Source organism: Filicampus tigris, chromosome 7 (genome assembly GCF_054856515.1).
Source record: "Filicampus tigris isolate MCC_2025a chromosome 7, RoL_Ftig_1.0, whole genome shotgun sequence".
Taxonomy (NCBI): domain Eukaryota; kingdom Metazoa; phylum Chordata; class Actinopteri; order Syngnathiformes; family Syngnathidae; genus Filicampus; species Filicampus tigris.
In genome coordinates, this window is record NC_141223.1 from 1779834 (window position 1) to 1800000 (window position 20167).

General features: G+C 44.9%; 1 protein-coding gene across 5 annotated transcripts in view; it reads right to left on the bottom strand.

Annotated features, from left to right (window-relative positions):
• LOC147144341 (membrane-associated phosphatidylinositol transfer protein 3-like) overlaps positions 1 to 20167 on the bottom strand; it is a 55505-nt gene that overhangs the window by 6123 nt on the left and 29215 nt on the right. For all 5 annotated transcript variants that reach the window (XM_086035268.1, XM_086035270.1, XM_086035271.1 and 2 more), the window contains 10 exons: positions 16904 to 17093; positions 15401 to 15529; positions 14346 to 14527; positions 11779 to 11951; positions 10417 to 10587; positions 6306 to 6473; positions 6056 to 6204; positions 2933 to 3049; positions 565 to 681; positions 357 to 505 (listed from right to left, as the gene is read on the bottom strand). In XM_086035268.1, the coding sequence (XP_085891394.1) occupies positions 357 to 505; positions 565 to 681; positions 2933 to 3049; positions 6056 to 6204; positions 6306 to 6473; positions 10417 to 10587; positions 11779 to 11951; positions 14346 to 14527; positions 15401 to 15529; positions 16904 to 17093 (1545 nt within the window). The remainder of the gene's footprint in view (positions 1 to 356; positions 506 to 564; positions 682 to 2932; positions 3050 to 6055; positions 6205 to 6305; positions 6474 to 10416; positions 10588 to 11778; positions 11952 to 14345; positions 14528 to 15400; positions 15530 to 16903; positions 17094 to 20167) is intronic.

Genomic DNA, 20167 nt, shown 5'->3' on the forward strand with positions numbered 1-20167 from the left:
GTATCATTTTAATTTTGGGTCTGGGATGAATTCATTCAATTTCCATTCATTTCAATGGGAGTTATTACCTTGATTTATGAATTTACAAACCAATGAAGTTTGTAAGTAAAGGTTCCACTGCACCGAACAAAAAATATTTTATCTGCTGACACGAGGGCCGGACTGTCCATCTGGCATACAGGGCAGATGCCCGGCGGGCCGGCGTCCTTCGGGGCCAATGCGGTGCCGTTTCATTTTTTGTCTTCCATTTTTTTTTTTTTTTTAAACGATCGAAACGATATGCAGCGGTAGGTGAGAGGCTAAATTGCATCGTTGGGACTCTCCAAAATGTACACTCTTGCTATGGAGACGCTTACTTGACCACCATCTTAACCGGATAGACTCCCAGGCCGAGCTTCTTGTCGTCGGGTATGGTGTAGGTGACCCGGCCGTTGCCGTTGGTCACCTCGGTGTCAAAGTGCACCCAGCGACCCGACTGGGGCTGCGTCATCAGCAGGATGTCCACCTTCGAGAGACGAAACTTGTGAGCCGGCAGCCCGGGTTCGGGAGCGCTCGGCCGGTTACCTTTTCTCCGGTCAGCGTCACCATGTCCAGGGGGCCGTACATGAAGCGGCCGACCAGCGTCTGCGGCCCGTCCTCGGTGGCCATCACGTCGTTCACGCGGTGGTTGCCGGTGACGTTCTAACGAGAGCACAAACGCGGACGGGTGACCGTGTCGTCATAAAGGAGACTTTTCCGGTTTTATGGCCAATTTGCTTTCAAAATTTATGTCGGTTTTGCCGTCCGTTTAGTCAGAGTGGGTCAAATTTCAAGGCAGTTGGGAAAAATCTCGAAAAGGAGGATTTGAAGAGCATCTGGAAAAATGGTCCCTTTAAACCAAAATTGCAGACTTCCTGTGTCTTTTCAGGCATGGCTTCGTGAGACTTTTTTTTTTTTTTTTTACATACCAAATTTCATGTTGCTAAGGGAAACTGGCTCCGGGAGCCAAAGAAATCATGAGCCGAGTTCATTTTAGTTTCATGTTTTATGGTGAGCCATTCAACGCGCACTCACAAATTTGCGTCGCCTGTCTGTCTAGTTCATGTCAATCAAATTTGGTTTGTCTATAAAAGACGCTTGGAAAAATGTCTCAAATGAGCCTATACTGGCTACCTTAAGGGAAAAAACGGGAAAAAGACTTTTGGTGTCTTTTTGAACATGAACACTTTGGGATTTTTCGGGGTGATTGATATTTCATGTTCCAAAGGGAAACTGTCTTAAATTTGAAGAAAATTCAAGTGCAGCGTTATGACTAATCGTCAAACTTTGCAATGATAAAATTCTTCGTCGGCAATCCGTCTGGTGCAAATTTGGTACCAAATGGGCACCGGAAACCAAGATGGCTGACATCCCGTGCGTTTTGGGGCATGGCTTCATGAGACTTTTTTTTTTCGCAGGTCCAACTCATAATTGACTAGCAAATTTCATCTTCTGATGGAAAATGGCCTTGGCAAATATTGCACGTTTTTGAGTATCAAAAGGCCATTAAAAACGGCGGTTAATTTGGCCAAACAGACCGATTTTTTTTTTTTTCAGGGCCGATACCGATTATTAGTAGTCAAGGAGGCCGATAACCGATATTCGTTTTTAGTAAAAAGGAGAATATTGGCATCAAAATCTAAAGAAAATGTTGACAATATACATCTCTGTTATGAAATTCTAACAAAAAGTTCAGGGAGCACCCGGGGTTGTCAGCATGTTTTAAAAAGGATAAATGAAGACTTGAATAATAGCTCCATGTACGGGTAGTTTTCGAATTTCAAAATGACAGAAATGTTCAAACTTTCACATATTTGATTTCCACCGTTTTCAATGGATTTATTATCGGCCAGCAGAGTTTTAAAAATGCCCATGGCGATAAAAAAGCCAAATATCGGCCGATAATCGGTCCATCCCTAAAAACGACTTTGATGGACCCCCTGGAAACGCCCCGTGTCAGACTTCCCGTTTCTTCTAGTAGTTGGCTTTACTGACAACCATTCTCACAGATTTCCTAAACACTAATGGGCCATAAAGTGCTGAGTTACCGGGTCGCATTTCACCGCCACCGCTAATAAGAATTGATTTCAAGGATGTGACATGGAACCGGGAAGTCCAACTTGGCCAGCTGTCCTCCTTCATTCGGTCGAACGGCATGTCGGCGAGCTCGCACGACCCGGCGGCGGCGGGAGGGAGGGAGCGAGAAGTGGGCGACTCTGACCCCTGACTGCGAAGGAGCACGAGCCAACAAGCGCGCCGGCGCCTCCAGCTGGGACGAGGAACCCTTTCAACAAGTGCGCCGGGAGTCGGCAACGGAAAGAAGTCTCCGGACGCGGCGGCGGCTGAGCGGGCGGCGGCCAAACGTGGTCAAACAACGTGGCAGTCGAAAGCGGCTCACTTGGGCCTGGAAGCGTCCGCAAACATGAGGCTAATTCTTCTTGCTAACACGCTAACATGCTAACACACTCGCACTGAACAACAAGCTGCCTCCCGTCTACCAAGTTTTACTTTGTCTATTTGTCTTTGATTTCCTGCGGGGAATGGGAGGAAACGGCAGCCGCGTTACCATGGTTTCCCGCTGACACAATTCTATTTATAGAAGTCAGAGTGAGGAGGACAAAGCCTGGCTAAATACATTCCCGTCTTTTAAACGGGCAGCTACAACAGACGTCGGGCAACCTCGGAGGTGGGGAACAATCGCGAATGAGGCCAAACGATTTTAAGTTAGCGGCCGCCGTTAAGCTACTTGCTTTTGTCGTCTGTGTGGACTCTATTCACCACGTAAGGGCACAGAGAGAGGCAAAGAAAAGTGGGCCGCGTTTATCCAACACAATGGCGACGTGACGTGACGTGACGTGACGTGACGTGACGTGACGTGGCGCGGCGCGGCGCGGCGCGGCGCGGCGCGGCGTACCCTCAGCTTGACGTGCGTCCTGCGTCGCAGCCACTTTTCTCGCGGGCTGGACGGCGAGAAGGGCGCCGAGTCCAGATTGTCCGCTTCCTGCGTCTTCACAAAGTCGCAGCGCATGAGCTGCGAAACAAATAATCACAGGTGACACGAGGCAAAATACCTTCAGGCCAGTGTATTAAAACACAGATTGCCAAACTTGGGGTGCACCGGATGAGAAGTGGAATGGTGGGCCGGAGTGTGATCAAATAAATATGGACCTTTTGTGACCATTTGTTACATTGTGTTTGCATTGTGTTTCCTCATGTTAACTTTTTGTTTCTATTGTGGTCGGTTCACTTTGTTTTGATGTTCTTCCCTTTTTTTTAGCCGGTGTGCAGGGGGTGCGCCATGGTGCGTGGCTTAAAAACTCTTAAAGCCTCTTCATGCAAATAAATGTTTTAAACAAGTCATTTGTTTTTTTGTCCCAACAAAATAAAAGGGTTGGGGGGTAGAGGGGGTTCACTATCTCTAGCTTAGATATTTTTGGGCTACGCATCCCTTTTATCATCTCAAAAGCGACGGCGCATCCCCTCAAACCCAACGCGTCGCTGCCCAAAATAGTCCAAAAACAAATCAAAGCAAAATAAATGTCAACCTTCAACCTCACACACCGCACGTGGACGCACCGCCGCTCAACAATGCTTGTTTTAAGACATTTTGCCTCAAGGAGGAATGTACGAATGTTAAGATCCGGAGAGCGACGGCGCACCTCCAGTGGTGCGGTGGTTGGATGATGCCCGAGTGTTGGAGGAACCTTGAAGCGATGCTTTATTTGAAAGCAACTCACACAAGTCAAAGCCACGCTTTGAATGTACTTGATGAAAATTGCGGCTCTCGACTTGAAACGCAGGCTGAGCGTTTGATGATTGGCTTGAACCTTGACGCTTTCTTTTGAGGCGAGAGAGTGAGAGGAGATTAAAACTTTTTTTTTCAAAAGACATGATTCTGCTTGATTGCCAAAAATTAGCTCGTCTGCCGCGGCGGTCCTCGAGTCGCGCGTTGAGCCTTTTGCTGAGAGCTGCATTAGCATTCCGCTAAATTAGCGCGCTAAATTAGCGCGCTAATAGTGCGGATAGCATGCTGGCTTGGCTGACTCATTCCTTATTCCGCTCACGGTTTGCACAAAAACATCCAGGCCGCAAACTCGTTCGCGGTCAAGAACGGCGTTTTTTTTTTTTTGGAAGGGGAAAAATTGTTGAAGAAACTGTTTACTGGCTGATGATTTCAAAACGAGTTACGCATCACTTTGTTTGTGTGATGATATAAGGCCATCATACATTTGTATGGGTTGGCAGACATAACGGGAAAAAAAAACGGAGTTTGACACCTTTGCCCTCTGGTTATTTTCTTGTATTATCCTTTTTGTTCCCTCATTTTCCTCTTTTGTTACCACATTACGTAATTTGTTTCCCTTATGTTATTCCCTTTGTTCCCTTGTGTTACCCTGGTTTTTCCTTGCGTTTCCCAATTTCTTCCCTCATTTTCCCATTTGTTTCACTTTTTGTTCCTTCATTTTCCTGTTTGCTCCCCTCTGTTATCCATAAGTAGGTGTTAGGCAGTTTTTCCCTTATGTAACCCTGTTTGTTCCCTCATTTTCTCTTGTAGTGACTTTCCATTGTTCCCTTGCGTTAGCCAGTGTTTTCCTTTGGTTTCGCCTGCCTTGCGCTACCCCACTATTCCGTCTGTTCCCCCGTTTGTCGCCTCCTTTTCCCCTTTTTGTTCCCTTGCGCTACACTTTCTATTCCTTCGTTTCCCCGTTCCGTCTCTCGTGTTCCCATATTTTCTGCTTTGGATTCATGTATTACCTAGTTTGTCCCCTCATTGCCGTGTTTGTTCCTTGCGCGCCGCAATGTGTTAGTTACCCTGTTGGTTCCCACATTTTCTCATTTGTTGCACTACTTGTTCCCTTGTTTCAATGGATCTGGTCTTTTTTCCTTTCTTTCTTCCCTTGTGTTCCCTTTTTGTTGCAGCGTTCCAGTGCGCATTCCCCCGCGTGTCGTGCCGTTTGTTCCCACGTGCCTTATTTTGCAGTGCCCTCGTGTGTTTGTCCCTCGCGTCCCCCCTGTTGGTCCACTTGCGATTGTTCCCTTGTTCCGCTCACTTTCTTGTCCTCATTTTTGCGTCAGAGTGGACTCCTCTCGTATATCATCTAAATCTGTCCCTCCGCGTCAAAGCCTGTAAACACAGCAGGCCTTTTTTTTTTTTTTGCACAGAACGCCACTTGCCCCAAGGAAAGCAAAATCAAAGCGCATAATTGATTTTGTGCACGTCGGCCGTGATGGATCGATAGGCGGCGTTAAACTTGTAAGCTTTTGCCGGCTTTCGTGCTGTTAATGTTGTCGATTAGCCTTCGCACTTGATGGATGTGAAAAGTCCTCACAGATGAATGAACGCATTTCAGGAGGGAAGTTTAATAAATTCATGAAGAGGGCTGACGCGCACGCACACAACAGCAACTACTACAATGCCGGAACATCAAGTCTGCTCCATTTTGTGGCACAGAAGAAGCTATTAATAAGTGAACACTTATTATACAACGGTAACCAGAATGAAGGCAACGGCAAAAAAACTCATTTGAAAAAAACGTTGACAACTTTAACCAAGGCCTGAAATGCCAACTTAAAATCCAAACATATTTGAAAGTCTCAATTGACCGATTTCATGCTCCGGGCCGAAATGGCTTCGACAGCCTCTGGCGGGCTCTTCAGATGGAGCCAAAGCCATATCAAATGCCATTAGGAGTGTTTCGATAGCATCATAAATACAGACGGGAATTTCATATCAATTTAGTGATTCCTAGTCAATTATCGATACTGCTTATCCAGCGGATTCATTTTCGATTCTCCTATTTATTCTCATTGGGACAACCACCAAGGAGAAGAAAATCTTTTCGGGGCCCCCCCCCCCCAACTCTCTGCTGCGACTATAAATAGGAATAGTATAATAGAAGCAGTCGTCTATAAAAGTGCTTAATTGCTTTAAGTACACCAAAATAAGGATTATGGATCAACTAACAAAGAATAACTTTATGAACATTGTGTTTTAGTCAAGTGTTTGATCCCTCAGCTAATCCGTTGCGACGCCTACCTGTCGAAGGACAAAGGCAGCCACGTCGGTGGACTCCCAGTAGGAGGCGTGGAACAGGTGCGGCAGCGCCACGGTGGGAAAGGCGGTCAACACGTCGGGGCAGTAGAGGGAATAGTCCAGCCTCTTGGAGCCCCACCAGCTACTAGAAACTTCAAACACCGAAGCAGACGAGAATGCCCGGACAAGATGACAAGCTGTGGGGGGGGGGGGGGGGGGGGTGTTGATGGGGTTGGCGTTTGACGGCACTCACTGTTAGCGATGGCATCGCCCAGGTGGTGGCCAATGGAGCCAATGGACATTTGGCTCTCCACGCTGATCACGCTGGCCCGCCGACCTCCGTCCTCGGAGGACGACTGAGGGGCCACGGGTGTCTGCTCGCCCTCCAGAAACACGTCGGGGTGGCCCTGGATGCTCTCGCCTTCACACGGGACCAAAGAAAGGAATTGATCACTCGGGTGTTGATCAGTACATTTTGGCCCTGGATGCTCTCGCCTTCACACGGGACCAAAGAAAGGAATTGATCACTCGGGTGTTGATCAGTACATTTTTGACATGGATGTCGCAGTTGATTTTGGTGAATACGAGCCTTGATCCGTTCTTTTATAATCAGCAGTAGGTTGAACATAATAAAATAAATTAAAAAACGCAACCCAGACTCAAAACACTACATATGGCCTATAAGTAGAACTTTGGCCCCCCAGAACTCAACGCAAACATTTTTTTTTTTTCAAGAATACGTTCTATGCAACAGGACATTCTGATAAATATCGCGTTTGTGGAATAAGAGTTAATCAAGCCGTTTTTAGCCATCTCTGGGGGCGGCCATTTTGTCACCTCCGTCGAGTGAAAATGACATCACAACTGCTCCCAACGACCAATCGCTGCTTATCAGAAAACAGATCCCGCCTTGATTGGTTGTAAAGCGGCTGTGATGTCATTTTCAGTCGAACAGAAAACAAAATGGCCGCCCCCGGAGATGGCGAAAAACGGCTGGATTAACACTTATCCCACAAACGCAATATCGATCCGAATGCCGTGTTTCAACCAGTGGGCCTGCTGGGAACATATTCTTGAAAAAAAATACGCTCGGCTTGTCCTCGGCTTTTAAATCAGGCTCCAGACCCTCTTGCATTGCCTTGCATCCTAATTTGAAAGCCTCCCCCTGCCTCTCTCCTTTGCCTTGACGGCGCACGCGAATGCCGACTAACGTCCGTGCTGGAGCACAATAACAAGCTGGAAACAAGGCAAACAAGTTGGCAGCTGGAGCTTGTGGAAATAAAGCAGCAGATGTGCTCGTTGTTACGACCCCGAGTACACAGATGATCCCGAGCCTCAGGTGGGAGGCGGAAATCCTCTCAACCCAGGCCCCATTCAAAGTGGATTTGTTACACTAATGAAGACGGAAGGCGCGCAAGGCAGATTAACACCTCGCTCGGATTCCTTGAGGTTCATCTTTTTTTTTTTTCTCCCCGCCTTACGCTCGCGTGTGACTGCAAATGCATCACGCCGGCTAATGAGGACACCCGTCAAGAGCGTTACTCCGCTTCCTGAGCGACATTTCCGCCACGCCGCCTCGGTGCTCCAGCGCGCACGTAAACAAAAAAAAAAAGGCAGGAAGGCGAGCGCGGACAAAAAAAAAAACAAAACAAAAAAAAAAACCACAAGATCGAGGCAGAGGAAGAAATAATGAGGCCGCCGATTCATTTTTTATTGGAGGGTGACGCAGAGGCTGTGGCACCGGTTGTAAAAAGAAAGAAAGAGATAAAAAATGAGCCCAGTTGAGTTGAGTTGAGCACGCCGCGGCCTCCAAACGGTCTCTAGAAATAATAGCTTAGAGACGTCAATTATTGACAATTTGAACCATTTTAATTATTGAGATGTTTGATAAATAAACAAGCAATAACTGCATGAGTCATTTGAATCGTTGCCCTGCTTTTGACAAAGAATTGAAGAAAAAAAAGTATAGGAACGAATAAAGTAGCAAAGAGTCATTGAAAGAAGTCCTTTGCTTATCAAATGGACAAGTGAATACGGAACTGTTTTGGTGATTATTCATTGAAATAACTCTCTGTCTTAAAATGTTTTTCATTTAAATAACTATCTCTGTCTTAAAAAATGAGTAAAAGAAAAAATGAATGAAGGAATAGGTAAATCAATAGAAATATTAAAGAATGTAAAGTATTAGTCTGATCTTTAAAATTAAAAAGTTAAAGTAAATGGAGTGGACGAAAAAGCCGAGGACATAAATAATTTTCAAGCTAAATAAATACATAAAACCGAGAGGCATTAAAAACCATTACCTTGGTCTGTAAGTATTCAAATACAAGAATAAATCCATTGCAAAAATAGCTGACGCGACCAGAATAAAAAAAGAATAAATGATTAACTAAAGCCAGGAGTCATTTCACAAACAAATACAAAAATGAAAGAAATCAATGTTAAAATCCACCCAAGAATAACTCAAGTAGGAGCCATTTTAAATGGTAATGCGTTTTACGTAAATAAATTAAACAGAAGCACAAACATAAAATACACAATTTAATATAAAAACGAATCTCGGCTCATGGGCTCATCTTATTAGAAAGTCATTACGTGCTTTACACTTTATGACCTTCATCATAAAGCCTTGTCAGCCATGTGATCAATACTAATCATCTTTTTTTTTTTTTTTTCCTTTTTCACTCCTCATTGGCGCAGCGCTGGAATCAACAAGAGACGGCGGTTCTTCCTCTGCTCCTTATTGCATGCATTCATCTTCGTCAAAGCTCCACCCAGGATGGATGAGCGTGTCAAAGCGGATCGCAGCCGCCGCGCGATTGGTCGCCGCAGCTCATTTGCGTATCGCACAGCCATCGGATTCGACAGCTGGCCCAAAAGGATCAAACGCCCAACAATTTCACATGCAATTGACCGGCTGAGGCATTCGCTGCCCGGGAGGCGAGTCTCTTTACCCTGACACCGAACGGAGCAATGGACGCTCCAGGAGCAGTCACAGGAATGACGCGACCTCGCTTTTCGTCATTCATCCGGTCCAGAAAGTCCAACGAAAATCAATCAACATTTAACATCACTTTTACACCGATTGAAGATTCTTGATAGCGAAAAGGGGAGTGAGGGGAACCATTTTCCAAATTCTTGCTTTCCTTTTTCAACGGTATTTCTGGTCAATTGGTTGGCCCTTACAACTTTTTGTCGTACTGTGCGAAAAATGTTCAACAGACGGCAAAAGCATATTCCAAACTGAAAGCTTTGACTAGCAACTTGAGGCAATAAGAAGCCTCTCGGTTTGCTCGGCAACACACGGACAAGTTGGAGTGACATCGGCGTAATGTCGGCGTAAAAGCTCGCAATTATATTAACAGTATGGCGACATTTTATCGGCGATATTTTACATTAATTAAATAAGCCACCATGTGGCCCAAGACAGTGTGCTGAAACTGTATTACTATACTGTATGCTTTTATTTTGAAGGTCTGACTTTTGACAGGATGTGGTACGCGGATGTTGCCCGGGAGGCTTGTCACTTTGAATTGTTAAGAAAAGTTTGCATTATGGAATACGCCTCGACGTCCGTTGAACCTTCGAAGTTACGAAATGTTTCGGGTGAACGCAGATCGCTTCCCGGAAATTCATGCATTATTTTGTACAAAAATATTTTTAAAAAATTGTCGTACACCAAATCATCGGATTACTAGGGCATACAAAAACGGAGGTTCCGCTCTATCTTATTTTGTACAATGTAATTTAATTAATTAAAAATTCAAATACAAAGAACCTTATTGTCTGTTTTTGTTATATGTAACTATGTAATGTCATAAAATAAAAATAAAATAATCAAATACCATGTTAATCGGTTTCGTCGGGAAGAACTCCTCCGTTTGACAGCAAAAATCTCGTTTTATTGAACATCAAATGACAACCTTTCCGAATAAATCAATTTTCTCAGCATGCTTCTAAATTCAGCTGCAGACGCGTGCGCAACTTTGCCCGCGTGCTGAAGACGGCGAAGAATAGGACCCGCTCAAGTTTGCGGGCGCGAAAGACCTTCAAACTACTTTGAGCCGTGCAGTAAAATTAATCCTCTAATTCATTTTCCACTTGACCGTGCTCATCACTTATTCAACTTTAATGACACTTTAGCGGCGAGCTGTTGATGCCCTTGCCGGCTTTTCATCCTTTGTACCACCACCTAAGCGGGGAGGAGAGCGCAACGTCGTTTAGGGCCTTGAGTCCTGCCGGAGGCTTGTCAAGCTAACGCGCCATGCAAAAACACTCAGCTGTAGTCACACTAGGCCATCCGGGCGGCGTTTCCGGATTCCAGTCATATGACTTGACCCCGGTCACGGAAGGTCCCGTCTCACCTATGACCAAGGAGCGCCCGTCGCCCAGAGGGTGGCGCTGGTAGCGCGGCACGGCGAAGGGGGGCAGCTTGTGGAAAAGCGGCTGCAGCAGAGGCTCCAGCCGGGAGGCCGACGGGTCCGACGGGAAGAACAGGTTGAAGATCTGAGAGCAGGCTGGGTGGAGCTGATGCACTGACAGGAGAGAGACGCCTTGCACATCATCATGGGTCACTTTTTTGTTGTTGTTGTTGTTTTTTTTTTCTCTCCTCCCACACCAAACAACTTCAATAATTGAGATGAGCCCTTGGCCAAGCGCAATCATAAACACCGTTACATCAATGACAGTACTTATACCATTGGAAAGGCAGGGTGACACAAATCTTTGTTTGATGCCCCAACACAGGCCTGAGACTGGTCTTATCCTATTTTCAAGGCCCTACCTAACTTGAAACCGTAACCCCGGCTTGACACCTTGATGTGAAATCATAAACCAGACCTGTAACTCTCATTTGAAACCCTATCACTTGTTTGAAATGCTCATTCGAGAACCTAAACATGGATTTCAACTCTAATTTCAAGTCCTTACCCTTGTTTGACACCCTAACTCAGGCCTTATTTTTGTAGACAGGCGCAGCTGGCAATTTGGTGACAGAAAACAGACTCGAGGTTCGACCAGGTGAAAGCAGGCCGAAGGCTACGCTCGCATTGCAGCTCAATTGCGAATTTTTTTTGCCCGTATGCAACGCGTATTGTAACCCAGCCATGGAACCTGACGTTAAAACCCAAAATTGAGAGACTAAACCCGTCTTGCAACCTAATTTTAAACCCACATTGAAACCCTAATGTGACACCCTAACCCACAGGTGTCAAACTCAAGGCCCGGGGGCCACATCCGGCCCGCGACATCATTTCACGTGGCCCGCAAAGACAAATCATGTGTTGACTTGTGTTTTTTTGAAATTGAAATTTGATATTTCAAGCATTCCTTCCCAATCCTTCCTTTTAAAATACGTTGAAAAATGCTCGAACAAACTATTTACTGGCTCCTGATTTCCAAACTAGTCATCCATCAATTAGTTGTGCATAAGGCGATCATACATTTACACGGGTCGTAACGGCCCTGCGGGCGAAATCAGAACTATGATGTGGCCCGCGACAAAAATGAGGCCTAACCCAAACTGGAAGTCCTAATTTGAGACCACAACCCCGCCTACTCTCAAGCCCCAATTTGAAATCGTAAACCTGCCATTAAAAAACGACTCTGAAACCCCAAATGCGGGCTTGAAACTATAATCGCAGTTTTCAAATTCACGTTCTTTGCCTGCAGCTGGGGCGGAACACATCCGCGTGGAAAATGTCGCGCGAGTGCGGCGGCGCTCTCACCCTGGACGGCGGGCAGCACGGTGCGGCGCATGGCCAGCACCAGACCCAGCGGACAGCCCAGCAGGAAGCAGTCGGACACGTCAAAGTCAAAGCGGCCGGGGTTGAGCAGCAGGCTGCCGCCGCCGCCGCCGCCGCCGCTGCAGGCGCGCGCCTCCGCGCTCTCCTTCATCAGACTGCACACAAAGAAAGGAGGCGCCAGGAAGATCCCGTCACGCGCCGCTCGCACGCTTCAACATTACGCGGCGCATTTTTACTCCAGGGAAAACCTCGAACCAGACATTTTGCCGTGGAAACCGTAACCATGGTTTCAAAGCCTAAACCCAGCTTCCAACCCAAACCTTCAACTTTCATTTGATACCCTCGACATGGCTAAAAACCCTGATTTGCTCCCCCAACCCAGGCTTGAAATCCTCATTTCAAAGCCAAACTCTGTCTTAAAACCATGATTTGATACCCTAACCCAGGCTTGAAACCGAATAATCCTAATTCTAAACCCTAACCCAATCTTGGAACCTTAATTCTACAACCTAACCCATGTGTGAAACCTTAACTCAGATTTGGAACCCCAATTTGAAACCTTAAGCCTTGTTTGAAACCCTAACGCTTATTTGAAACCTTAACGCAGGCTTGAATCTTTATTTGAACTGTAACACTGCCTTAAGCCACAATTTGACACCTTAACTCAGGTTTGAAAACCTAACCCTTGTTTGAAACCCTAACACAGTCTTAAAATCCTCATTTGAAATCCTAATCCAGGTTTGAAACCCTAACTCTTGTTTGAAACACCAAACTGAATCTAAAACCCTAATATGATACCCTAAGCCTTGTTTTAACCTTAACCCAAGCTTGAAACCTTAATATGAAACCCTGATCCTTGTTTGATACCATAACCCAAGCTTGAAACCCTAATTTGATACACTAGTCCTTGTTTGAAACCTTAACTCAGGTTTGGAACTCTAAATTGAAAGCCTAAGACTTGGTTTGAAACCCTAATTTAATACCGTATCCTAATTTGAAACTTCAACCCAGGCTCATAATTAAAAACTCTAATTAAAAAATTTGAAACCTTAACCATTTTTTTTTTTACATGCAGCTTTGGTTGTTTTTCAAGTGCTCTACAAATAAAGTAGAGTTGTTGATGTTTCTTTTTTTTTTTTTTTTTATTAAAGCCAAAGGTCTTCAATGACTGAATGTAAACGAGTTTGTTTGTACTGTAAATTGCCTCATCGTGCGCAACTACAAATATGACTAATGATCACGGTGGAGTCGTGCAGATGAGCATCTGGTGCTCGCTCTTCAAGCCGGTGGCTCGCGTTAGCGTTCGCTGGCAGTCGGCAGCGTCTCGACTCCATGACTCAGCCACACGCACGCTAGACGTCTGGACTGTAGCATTTTTTTATTTATTTTTTTAATCCTCGGGGTGAGAAAAACGAGTCCACTGTGAGTTGAGCGTCTGTCCTCGTGTTTGTTGGTGGCAAACCACTTGGGGCTATAACACAACCAATTAAAAAGTTTGGTCAACACTAGTTCGGCACTATGTCTGCAGCTAACAAAAAAAAACAACAACAACAAATGAGCTACTTTGCATTGAGGCCATCACGGACTCAATTGTAAAAGCTCTCTGACAAGTGCGCAAGTGAAATGAGGCCAAAAGACGAAGACGTCTAAAATGGGCTTTATGGCTCGTGCGCAACGGGCATTTACAGCATGTGCCCGTTATCGGAAACTAAGTAGCGCTAACGCTAATGTGCGTATCCAACAACACTACAGCTGTGCTTTTGACACGATCGCGCTTCCTTGTGGTCGCTTTTCCATAATATGCCGCCTTTAGAAAAGATTGGCAACCGGGAGGCGGCATCTAATATATGAGCGGCTAACGTGCGAGCGGTCGTGTCCACCGAGAGGAAAAAGAGCAGAGGCTAACCTGCTCGCTACGTAATCACGAGCCAAAAGGTGAGCGCTGCGACATTCCCGGCGAATTAATGGGATGCCATCTGCAGCCGATACAGGACGGCTGACACAAAGTGACTATTTATAGCAAAGGCAGACGGGCGAGTGAGCGATGGCGGAGGCTGCGATGCAAGCAGCCAGGCTGCAAATATTGATGAAAAGCAGGAGCCAGACGGTCCGCGCGGACGGGGATGAGAGCGCGACGCCGAGGTCGGAATGTGAATACCAAACGCGCTCGTCGCGCACGGGCGCATCGAGAGCGACGGAGGAAATGCTGGCAGTGCTGGGCGGCGGATAGCAGATGTGTCAAACAAAGCCCTCGACTGTTGTCACTAAAGATAAATATTTCAAATGCAAACCACAACTTTTTCTCCTTCAAAGTAATCCCCTTTGACTCGTCGAACACATTGTCTCAGCTTTCTCTGCCACGCCGTCAAGGATTGTTGGTTGGTTCACGGCAATAGATAAATAGTAATAGTAAAAGGTTCGGGTTGGGATTTGAGGTTTAGCATTGGGCCTCCTATCCAAAAGCCCTGAGATGTTAGCTGTAGTAGTAGTTAGCGGTTTTTGGTTAGGGTTGGGGATTACGCTTAATCCAATAGCGCAATAAGGATCACCTGGAGAAGAAGACGTGCTGGCCGGCGGACGACGTGTCGCCGTCGTACGAGTCGCTCTGCTTACGGCTGAGGGACGGCGGCCCCTGGCAACGGCCTTCGTTGGGGGCCGAGATGTCGATGTTGCTCTTACTAAGCCTTTTGCTTAGACCAGGACTGGACTCTCCAAGTAGGCCCGGGTTTTCCTGAGAGGAGAACGCGAACCGACACAGTTATGGCATGTGAGCAGTTGATCAATTCTCGTTTGTAATAGTACCCGTCTACAGGGTAAGATCTTCAATCCTGAGCCATCTGCCTTAGCACTTTTTGCACTCAGGTTGCTATCCTGCCATTTGCGAGCATACCATCTGTTAGCATTTTAGCATTTAGTCAATTGTAATTTGTATTAGTAGCTGGCCACAGAGTATGGTACGATTTGCCATTTGTTAGCATAGCAACTGTTAGCATTTTATGAATTCTAACTGGCCACAGGACATGGTGTCGTATCCATTACGATCTGCCTTGGCACATTTCTTATTAGCTTATCCAGCCATTTGTTTGTAAACAAACTGTTAGCGTGTTCGCATTATATCTGTTCTTGTTATATAAATAGGACCTGACCACAAGACGTGATTTAATAACCCGATCCGCCTTGGCGGATTTTGGACTCAGGCAGCCAAGTTGCTTGCTTGAATCTTATCATTTGTCATTTGAAATAGTCGCGACCGACTGCGGGGCACTTTTTGTACGACAATTTCCAACATACCAACTGGTAAGATGTTAGCATTTAATCACTGATCATTTGAAATAGTACCTGACCACAAGGCAAGATGTAGCGTCTGCGTCGATTCACGTTAGCACTTTTTGCACTTTGGTTGCTATCTAGCTGGTTGTTAGCATAGCAGCTGTTAGCATATTAGCATGTAATCAAGTGTCATTTTTATTAGTGGCCGACGGTAGGGCATGATGTAAAATCCTTTTGGACCTCCTTTTGTGGGTTTTTTTTTGTAGTTAGGTTGCTATCTTGCTAGCATTCTAATTGTTAGCATCGTGCCTAACTGAGTAGGATTTACAATCACCTTGAGGCTCTCCGTGCTGTTGTTCCTGCTGCCGCTGGTGTTGTTGGGGCTGCCAGGCCTTTGCTGGTTGCTGAAGCACAACGCATCAAAACACAACACGCCACCCACGCAGTCGCCCATTAGGCACACCTGCATACAACACGCATACATAGCCTTTAATCAGCCTCCACCACATCTTTAATGGAAGGATTTTAAGAGACTCCAGGGCTGTAAATGTTTGTTTTTCTGAAAGCAGAAAAGTACATGTGTGTCAAGGTCTCTCTTTCATTGCGCAGCACAATTGAACTTTGCACAAGACGCAGTTGCCTTGCTACTGTCAGACATTTTTCCAGAGTTGAGTGGGCAGGTACTTGAATGAGTCACGAACGTACGTCAGGGCAGAATTCAGATCTGCTCCTTGTTCAGGCATTTGTCTTTCAAAGGCTATGGCGTGCAAATGACAAGCCGCAAAAATGTCAAACTTTGTGTCACAGATTCATTTTACGTTATGCATAAAACAGTGCAAACATTTGGATTTTGACGACACGGGGCCCTACAAAAGAAGTACCGCAAGTTCCTCTTGCAATGTACTGCAGTGTACTTTGACTAGCCACTTTAAACATCAAGTCAAGGTTCCAAGGTATCAGTTTGAAATGAGCTTCTCCGATGAATCATTTGTGTAATCTCCTGGTGTCTGTCCCCATTGCTTGGGAGGACCATCACAATGACAACAATTAGCAACGACAAATGCAAGAATCAATTCTCTTCATTAAAACCCAATTATTGGGTAGAAACACTCTGCGCTAGTTGTGTAGAAACGGACACATGCACACAGAGTCCTTTTTTTCAGTCACATTTTTTTTTTCTCTAATTGAGTTGTATTTAAACATTTTGGAGTACAATTACCTCCCCGGCTACTAGCGCGGGAATAAATCTTCAGAATTGATCAAGATCCCTTCACTCAGAATTTACTTTGAATATTTGACTCTCTTCCGAGTGTAAATTTGACTCGGTTTAGACTGGAACCAAATAGTCTTTTTCAGAGTCTAATTTCCCTCCATTAGAGTAAATTGTTGTCTCCAAAATATACTGTGCAGTCACTGAGACCACAAAAGTCGAACTAATCAAGAGTAATAGCCATTGGTGAGATTGTAATTATACCGTTATTGTAATCACCTTTGCCACTTTTAACCTGCAGCTCTTGATTCTGTCCTTTGGTTGATTGGCTAATAGGCAGTGTATCGACCCCCGCGAGAGGCTTTTTTTTTTGTGAAAAACCGCTGCCAAGCAAACTTAAAAGCGACAAAAAAAAATGAATAAATAAAATAAAATCAAGCTCCCTTTACAAAACTGAGCTAATCTTAGGTCAAATTGTCGAGTAAAATATTGTCAAATCCCTCAACTTCAGCTTCGAAAACCAGTGGACAAAAAAGTGGAACAAAGGGAAAAGTGCAATTTGACCTATTTGGGAACAAAGGAGGCAGAAAAAGCGACGACGCGCGTCCGGAGAGCAAACGCACGCACCTGCCCCGAGAAGCCCTGCCCGTCGTCGGACTGCAGGAAGCTGCGGTAGACCTGGTTGGCGCGGGCGATGACGGTGGCCACGGCGTCCTGGTAGCGCGGCGAAACGATGGCGAGCAGCGGCAGGGCGGCCAGCGGCAGGTGGTCCACGCTGCTCGACACGCAGCTCTCGTCGTAGCTGTATGGGTTGAGACTGCGGGAGCAACAAACCGTCATCAGCTCGACACGTTGTTCTCGTGAGCATTCTTATCAAACTGCTCTTTGAATTCAATGCGCCGCATGTTCTTTTCAATTTGCTTTTTCATTTTAAAAAATAATGACAAAAGTAGATTATTATTTATTAATGTAATTCAGTGTTTTTGCTATTCCACCAAAATGTGCATTATCGTTATCTTACTATCTATTATTAAATGAATCAATAAGAATAGTTCAAATGTGTATTTTATCCAACGTCACTGACTTTCAAAAATATATATTTTAACAATAACATGAGAACATGAGCTCATAAATAGATCTTACACTTATTTTGAAAAAAAAAAAAAAATGAATTGTCAACACTTATCTTTTTAATAATGACAGATAATACAAGTTAATTTAATTGAGTTAAAAAAAAAAAACTTCAACCAAATTTTAAATCAGCAGCATGGATATTAATTATAATGACAGAGCCTAAAAAAAAATACATATAAATTCAATCCAAAGGTCCACATTTGAATTTCCTTTAGGCATCCCAATAATTTGGTCTGGGTGCTGGTGCTTAAGGAGAAAAAGCTTTGTTGTGTCACAAAGACTCGAAGCTCCTTGCGCCAGTGAGCGCCTGCATGTGCGTGTCAGCCAACTTGATTTGAATGGATGTGTGCGCGCGGGGGTGTGATAGCGCCGGTGAAAAGATGGCATCGGCCGACACGCTCTCCTTGCGCCGACTGGCTGTCAGCGCCATCCATCAGTCGGTGGGATCACAGGAAGTGGCAGCGAAGCTCGCTCCAAGGCCGCCGACGTGCGCGTGTTCAAGCATCGATAACGTTGCTTCTCAAACTGGGGCTCCCTCCCATGAATAATTTGCAATGAATTATTTGGATCCTTTTTACCTTTAGTGCCAGATGCATCAATAAAAACAAACGTAACTACACCGATTCAGTCAGTTAACGACTCAATAAGGATCATCCACAGAGTCGGCCATCTGGAACTCTAGATTTGATCATGGACCAAAATAACATGCTACCACGATATGTGTATATATATATATATTAGGGTCATAGCTGGTTTTAACTGGTAAATGCGCAAGGGTGCCGACATAAAGGAAGATGGCGAGCCAGGGGAAAAGGTCCCAGTGAGACTTTGGCCTTACTCCAGTCACCTATGTACAAAAGAATCCTAATCAAACAATGTTAACATTTTGTTTTATGAAACTTTTAGCCTTTTACCCGCAAATTCAAGGAGCTATGCAATATTTTTCAGCACTTAGCTGGTGCTGTAGATGATGTCAACAATCACCACTTTGTTGGAGCAAATCTAAGCCCATGTAACTTGCACTTAACGCATTCACTGCCATTGACGGATTTAGTTGTCTTTTCACAGTCCAGCCAGTCAATTCCAGGAAATTATTTCTTTTTTTTTTTCAAACGTTAGGGTAAAAGAGGGCTTGACAGTGAATGAGTTAAGAGCTGAAGTCGGTAGCCATTTCAGACACTTTTGTGCTGTACCGATGTCGAAGTTACCTTTTAAATAACCCAGCATTGAATCTGTCCCTTTTGGACCCAGCAATGGGATTTCACCCAATTTGGGTTACTTTTTAAGAGTGTATGCTTGCCCTAACACTAACCCAAACTTAACACTCACATAACCCAACATGACACCAGTCCTACTCCGAACCTCAAGATTTTCTCCCCCCCTAAAAAACTGATTTCCAATTTTAACCATTTCCCCCCCTTCAATAAAAAGCAAATGAAAATGAAATTATTCAAAAAGTGGAGAAAGTGGCCCTTTTAACATTTGAAGAAAACATTGATATAAATCAAGTGTTTCCCAACCTTTATTGAAAAAAACGCATCCTACACCAGCAAACAAAAAATGTCACAAAAAGATTTTACTTTTAATTTACTAATGAAAGCACTTTGGGCCTGTTTAGTTGAATACGAAGCTCTTATTTTACTGAACGAAAGCCAAAAGGTGAATACACACATTCATTGTACCTTCTGCCATCTAGTAAAGGAGTAATTGCGAGTATTTGTTTTTGCCTGCTACTGCATGCTAGCTGGCATATAGCAGATCATTTTCTTCTTAAGTAATTTAATAATTTCCCCGCAGCACACCTGACAAGCTTGGGAAACACACTTCTAGATGATCTTCTCAAATCAGATCAAAGTCTACTCAATCCACTTTCCAGCACAATTCGATACTCCCGTGTTCTTTTGGATGTACCGCCTCAATTCATGTAGCTAAAAAAAACGCTGCCGACGCATTTTTCCTAACGAGCGCAGACACTTGCGAAAACAAATAACAGCGCGCAGGCAGATTCACGAATGGCCATGAAAAGAGCGGTTGTCAGTTGCTCACCGTCTCCTGTCACTTCCGCTTGTTAATACTCTGTGAGCAAATGTATTCACATTTTTTTCAAAGCCTGGCTGGCGTCCCAGCGGAGCAGTTATCAAGAAGGACGCGCAGCCGCGAAGCGGCTCGGGATGCGTCACGATGGGTGGACTGCGTGATGTTGTGCGGCTGTCTAGCATGCAGGAGGCACCCGAAAGCCTCTGGAGGTGCCGTTTGACTGGCGCTCTCTGAGGCCTCCTATGTGAGAGATTGCTTCCTTTTTATTTTTTTATTTTTCATTTTTTAAAGCCGAGCCCCGGCACACTTGTAAGATAAAGTCGAACACGCATATTGGAAAATGTGATGTGAATGCAGACAAGTGCTACTCTGGAATACTTGAAAGGAAGCGCTGTAAAAGCCTTTTACTGATACTCAAAGCCTTTAACTTTTGAAGGCTTTGTGAGCATCACTCATTTTAAGTAAGTATGTCATGTTTGTGTTGTTTTGTCAAATGCGTGACAATACGGCGGCGCGTCGATTTACGAGCGATTTGACGTGCGCATTTTTCAAGATCCGAACAGACGCGAGGACGATTTTTTTTTTTTGTCTTGAGTAGACAGCAAAATTTGAGGTACGGGCGCTAAATGGTGGCCGCTAACTTCGCAGCAAGCAGCAGATAGTGAACAATTCAGTATCGTCACCCTCCTAAAATAATGTCGTTTTTTCATTTTTTTCAGA